At 39.5% G+C, this 6,615-nt stretch overlaps 1 protein-coding gene across 1 annotated transcript in view; it reads left to right on the top strand.

Moving 5' to 3' along the window:
• Positions 1-6,191, top strand: part of RABL3 (RAB, member of RAS oncogene family-like 3) — a gene marked incomplete at its 5' end in the record, with an annotated part of 11,419 nt that extends 5,228 nt beyond the window's left edge. The window contains 4 exons of the mRNA XM_009702039.1: positions 848-998; positions 1,683-1,754; positions 2,842-2,880; positions 5,516-6,191. Coding sequence (XP_009700341.1) covers positions 848-998; positions 1,683-1,754; positions 2,842-2,880; positions 5,516-5,581 — 328 coding nt within the window. The remainder of the gene's footprint in view (positions 1-847; positions 999-1,682; positions 1,755-2,841; positions 2,881-5,515) is intronic.
• Between the last annotated feature and the right edge of the window lie 424 nt (positions 6,192-6,615).

The following is a 6,615-nucleotide window of genomic DNA, read 5'->3' as shown; positions in this document are numbered from 1 at the left end:
GGAAAGAGGATTTGCATTATATGAACTGCAAATTTCTCCAGTTTTTCCACATACAGGTTCTCCACAATTGTTTTAATTTTCAAAAGCTTAACTTCTGTCAGGGACAGATGCTCAGCCACTAGCAATTGCTTGGTCAAGTTGTTGCTGTTGGTTGTAAAATTGCTTTCTAGAAATCTTGGTTTAGGTAAAAATGAAAGACAAGTGATTATCCTAGCTGAGGAGAATGATTGGAGCTTGGATTATGATGACATTTAATTGCAATTATTTTTTTTTAAAGGTTATCTTTGATCATTATTCATATCTGAATCAAAGCTTGTTGGAATTCAGCTTATGGTGGCTATCTTTACTTGAATATAAAAGAATTAGTAACTTGACACAACACAATTGTGATTGCAACCCTCTTTGATCTAATGTGGAAAGGGGTAGTGTTTCACAGTTGCAATTTATTTCATTGTCCCTCCTTAAAAAGTGTATGTATGTAGGAACTTTAGATGTTCAGAGATGCCAGCTCCCTGATCTGCCTTCGGTGGCTGCATACGCTTGTTACAATACTGGGATTCCTGTTTTTTTTCCTGCTTGTGTTAGCATTTCTTCTATGGTTCATCTGTGCTGCAAAGAAATCCAACTCATGGTTTCTTTTCTCTTTCCTTTCAATCCCTGTGTAGTGACTTAGATGCAGAAGCCCTTCCTTAATTTACAGATACAGCACATTCTCACTTAGATCTAAGTAATGACCCTTAATAAATAAATGACGGTTATTTGAAAGGGACAGCGGAGCTGATGGCACCCCTGTGCCCACTTACATGTCCATTGCTTCATTCAGGTTTGTATTTGTTTCCCTCATCAGTGACTATGACCGTGAACAGTTTGCTGATAACCAGATTCCTCTGCTGGTTATAGGAACTAAGCTGGATCAGATCCCAGAAACTAAGCGGAATGAAGTTTTGACCAGAACAGCTTTCTTGGCTGAGGATTTCAATGCTGAAGAGATAAATTTGGTTAGTATCCTTGTCACTTGTGTTGTTTTTCTTTTATATGGGAGTGAGTCCGATTTTTAGTAAGTAAAGATTTTGTGACAAAAATTGGGCTTTTGGAGATTTTCTCAGTAATGCTGGAGTCATGCACATTTTGATTGGCCATCCCCCTTGCTTGATGAAGCAATCGTCTTTGTTTCACTATAGGGAGTTATAGAGGGTGTTAGATAAGGTCACCGAAGCTTAGAATCGATGGTTGGGAGTTTTCTCTTCCCTGTTCTTATTTCTGACACAGACTATCTTTGAATGAAACATCAAGATCACCTTATTTATATATAATGTGTATATATATGTATAAAAAGATACAGGTGCTGTGTGAGTGCTTGTATATGTGCAGACATGCATACATACACACACACAATCTCATGTGTAGCCTGTACAAATTATTAGCTGACTGTATAGCTGGTGGCAGAAGGAAGACGTGGAGTGCATAGGGGGGTACTTAGAATTCTCTGGTGGATTCACAGAACAGAAGTTAGCCTTTTCTCTCAAATGAGTATGGAACAGAAATCAGGAAATACACGGTGTTTTCCCTAGCTGATGGCACATGCAAGTGTCAGGGGAAAAGGTTTGTTGATTTCTGTGTGTATGGCTTCCTTGTATTGATTTCCTTGTGCTTGGTTTGTTGTTGTCTTTTGTGTGTTCTAGGATTGCACCAATCCTCGTTACCTGGCTGCAGGTTCATCCAATGCTGTCAAATTAAGCAGGTTTTTTGATAAGGTAAGTCAAGTCAATTAAATTGTGTTTTATTGTTCTATGCATTGAACGCTGTCTGTGATTTGACCATGGAACAACAGTTAGCTGCTCCTTTCACATTCCACTTTTTTGAGTTGATTCAAGCCAGGTGTGGGGAGGCCAGAGATGGGTCTGCTTATGAAAACCTCCCGAAAATAGCTGATCTGCTTGAAGATTTGATTCTCGATCTGCATAGAGCAATGAAAAAGAACTCACAAAAGTGCAAAGACATTCTACATATGCTTTTGGAGTCCTTTGGCAGGCCAGAGGATTTGCAGTGTGCTAAGGTAGTAATGTGGGGAGTTACAAGACTATGGTTAGCTCTGTTGATCCTGGTTAAAGCAACCTTTAGGAATTAAGAAATTTGGCATATTACTCTCCCTTCCTGGAAAAAAGAGCATCAAGGCCTACTGTGAAAATGACAGAAGGAATGCTCTGGTTTAAGCATCCCCTGGACAAAGATATCATAGTGGAGCAGATCGCCTCCTGTAACAGATCATGCTTTAGAGGAAATTTGGCATGAATTTTCTTTGGCGGAGGGTGTAGATTGTAGAGTGATACAAATAATTTTTTTATTCTTAAATTGATGGTACTGCCTCCGTAGGTATCCTTCAGCACAGACAGTTTGTGCATCATTCTCGGAGAGCAAGTCAGGCTACCTTTTCTCAAGCATCACCTATGCCCAAGGGCTACTCAGAACCACTGGAGTTGTTATGCACTTGCAGAATGACTTTTTTCTAGCGCTCGTAACCACTGCACCTGCAGAGAGGGATGGGAATAGCTGACTGATGCAGTAAGGAGACACCCAAACCATCACCTCCATTACTAAAGAGGGCTAGCTAAATTAGGTGTGTTGAGGATAACACAGCTTTACCAAGAATGGCTGAAGGTGGCAACACGTTCTCTATGTAATAGAGCATGGCACTTAAAGCAATAGGCCTACAGCAGGGGATGTGGGTTCAGACCTTGTCCCAGTTAGCTGTGAGTTTCAGTGCTCACGTGTGAAGTGTTGATTGGAATCTGAAGTTACGCGTATGCTGTGCCAGCTAAGATCATTCTCTGTTTTTCCCAGGTCATAGAGAAGAGATACTTCTTAAGAGATGGCAGTCAGGTTTGTCATTTTTCCTCCTTTTTTGTTTTGTTTCTCCCTGTAATGTGAACTGCTGACAGGGTCCTCTTTAAAATATGGGCTTCATGCAACTTAAATGATAATCTGTGGTGGTAATTGAGTTTTTAAATCTGTGGGAGCACAGCTGTTTTGGATAGACAGAAAAATGGCTGACTTTTGTCAGCTGAAGTGTTTGTCTGTAATGTGATTGGCAGTGAAACAGTGAAGTATGCCAACATAGTGGAAGTTGCAAGAGTGAAGTAAAATGGGCAAATATGATCTCTTTCAGATCTGTCAGCTTCAGGCTGCTTGGTTGCAGATTTAGGCCAGAGAGGCTGTCCTGAAGGTCAATGGAAACAGCTTCTTTTGCACAGCTGGAAGTAGCATTTTATGTTTTGTACAGGTAGTTTTCATAAAACCAGTGGAGCCACAAGGAAAATGGCGGTATGATACCAGCTTGTAATTCATTCCTAAATGGCTGAATTAACTGTTTTCAGTACAGTTGGTGAAGAACTAGCAAAATGACTCTTCTGGTTTGGGCAGGCCTCTTCAACTTTTTGTGTCCCCCACCTTCCGATGTGCCATGTACCATGCGGGAAGTAGTGAGGTTCCACTTACCATGTCTGTGAGGTGCTTGCAAATTACTGTGAATAGCACCATGGAAATACAATCAAATGTATCGTTAGATGTAGCTGTGCTGAAAGCCCCTTAGGGAGAGTGGGGAAAAGAATAGTCACAAATTACAAAATGCTTCCTTTCTCTGAGCATTTTTTTATGCCTTTTAAAAATAAATTTGCTTTTCCCTCTTTCAGTTCTGCATGATGCCTTTTTTTCCTCCCCTTTCCCCTCCTCCCCACCTTCTAGTGAAAGGAAGTCTTCCTTTCGTGGGTATAATAGCTTAATGCAGAAACTGCTTTTGTGCTGGTTGTTTTTGATGCGTGATGTAAGATTTTTATTTTTCTTATTTGATGATTCTTAATGGCTAGCCAGAGATTAACTTTCTATTCCTTATGGCCACGTGCCAAAGATTACAGCCTGCTGATGACTACTTTCATCTGCCTCCCTAACAACAGCTGAAAAGCTTAAAACAAATCTTAAGTAGTGGACAGTCATATCTAAAGAGACAAAATCCAAATTGGAACTGGAGATTTCAATATAATGTCTCAATGTTATTATTTGAAATTATCTACTTAATGTAAATCTTATGAATGTGTTTGTGGGTTTTCTACAATAGGTCTCTTCGATCACTCGTGTTTTGAGGTATTCCTCTCATAGACTTCTTCAGGATGAAAAGAATGATAAGTTTCAAATTGTTTGTAGCTATGACTTCAATCAGATCTCTGATAAATAAATAATTGTTACTCTTAATTGGTGACTTTGATATAAAAAATGGTAAAGCAGATTACTTTTTACCTATGGTATCCTGCTACTTTTTAGTTAATAATGATTGCAGTTTTCTTTTTTGAATTCCCAAAGCAGTTTTCATGAGATGAACCTTTGTGCAAAATCTGCCTGATTTTTCCCTTAGAGGTGATTGCTTTTCAGAGATGAACAAAACAATTCCTGAGTGAATGCCTTGCATATCTGTTTGAGTTTTGGGCCTGAAAACCTTAGATTAAATTTAAATTGTGGGGTTTTTAGTGGACTTTTATTTTGGGTAGGCTCTTTAGTTTCTCAGTTTATCAGTGAAGTGTGTAACGTAAGCAATCTACTTTGTATTGTAAATTACATTTTTGTCCCATACCATACCCGTGTTCTGGCATGATTTGCAGTGTTTAGTTGACACCTTCCATTTTAACATACTGTATTTCCTATGAGAGTGTGGAATTGTTTTGGGAGGATGTGTTTACTGGTCTGCTGTTTCTGCTTGTGTGTAGTTAGAGATCTAAAAGTTATTCTGGACTATAATCAAATAGTTTTATGGTGCCAATAGAACAGACATCTTACGCAGTATTAGAAAGCAGTACATCCCTTTCTTTTGGGGGATTCATGGGTGCATTGCATTGCAAATCTGTTTGAAATACCGTTAAGCCAGAGAAGCTTCTGATGGTTTTAAGTAGATTTTGTTTGTAAGCGCTCATTGTCACAGTGTAAGCAGTATCTGCAGGTTGGTTGCAAAAGCAGGAGTGTTAATCCTTTGCATTGTTGCAGCCATTTCTATTCTGATGGTTTTATTAAAGCCTGGAGCAATTGATAAATCTGTACTTTCAACTACCAGTGAAGTGCTGCTGTCTCAGGTTAGAAGGCATAAAGTCTCAACAGCTCTTCAACAGGAGTTGGTTATACTATTTTACAGTTTTAAAAATGAATAGAGAAGAAATTCTTGTATGCATTTGCATCTGGGAGGAAATACAGACTTTGAAATCTTTAGGATTTGCCCAAGAAATTAAGGCTTTCACTGTAACCCTTGCCAAAAATCCTCAAGGAGCTCCCTAGAACTAATGAGCCGTACGCAAGTTTTGCAGCTTGTTTAATTAATGGTGCTCCTCTAGCAATAAGCTGAAGCATTTTAATCCTGATTCTGGAGACGTGGAAGAGGAAGGCATTGTTGCAGTTGGCTTGGTAACAGGCGCTCAGATGTAGGCTAGAGGGAACTCATGCAGATTCTGACGTGATGACTTATCTTTCCTGTCTCTAGATTCCTGGCTTCTCTGAAAGGAAAAGGTTTGGAGGAGGAACGCTGAAGAGCCTTCATTATGACTGAACACTGAAGAAGTGGAAGGTGACTTCTCTGCGTTCCTAACGACATTGCCATTCCGACTGGATGCTTAAAGACAATAATGCTTATGTCAAGCAGAGTAAAATGATATTACGGCCTGGTAGACTGCTGAAGCTATTTTTGCTGGAAAAGACTTGAGGAAGAATTTCCAAAAACCTAATCTGAAGTCTAGACTGTTTCTTAGGATTGCAGGCCAGCTGGATATATGGGAACATTTGGGGAAAGTGTGCAATAAATTGAATGCCTCTCACACTTTATCATACACAGCATGTATATGTGACATCTTTGTCTCCATTTTGGAAAACCTATGGACAGTCTTTGCAATGAATTACATTCATCTTACCTCTGAAGGAAAGATGACACTGAGTGGGCTTCTCATTTACAGTACAGTGAACAAAACAAGTGAGCAAAATGTAAAGATGGGTAAGGAATTCTCTGAAAAATAATAGAATGCCTTTGATAAATGAATGGTGTTGTCTCACCTGGAACACAGTGTTCAGCCCTATTCAAAAGGGATAAAAGAAATAGGCAAGAGATGAAAAAAGATTTGAAGCCTTAAAAAGAAAATCGTGAGTAGAAAACAAGTGGTATTAGTTTCGGACGCTGCATAAAGCAATGGTTGCACAGGTCTTTAATTGGAGGAAGCAACTTTAAAAAGTAACTGTCTTCATTTAATCAAAAAAGGAACATTGCTCAGTATGCTGTAGGGTGGCCTAAGCCCTAACTGCAGCTTATTTGTATTTGTGTGTTTCACTCGGGCTCCACAAGAAGGAGCAAAGTCTTTGAGAAAACTTGTGAATGTCAGTTCATGCTCCAGGAAGAGAATGCCTAAGTCCTGTGCGTTGGCAAGACTGAAGGTTATGACAATCAGGATTCAGGAGCAAATTAGAAAGAGATACAGTTGTGCTAGGAGGGAATAGTAGCAAGGAAAAGTAGAGCACATGGGCAAGGTGTAGAAGGTTAGCAGATTGAGAGAGAAGTGTGGTTGAGGCTGTGGCTCCTGCTTTAGGCTCAGCTAA

The sequence above is a fragment of the Cariama cristata genome, unplaced genomic scaffold (genome assembly GCF_000690535.1).
Source record: "Cariama cristata isolate BGI_N322 unplaced genomic scaffold, ASM69053v1 scaffold12276, whole genome shotgun sequence".
Taxonomy (NCBI): Eukaryota; Metazoa; Chordata; class Aves; order Cariamiformes; family Cariamidae; genus Cariama; species Cariama cristata.
Note: the sequence above shows the minus strand (reverse complement) of the source record. Positions and strands in the feature narration are given on the sequence as shown.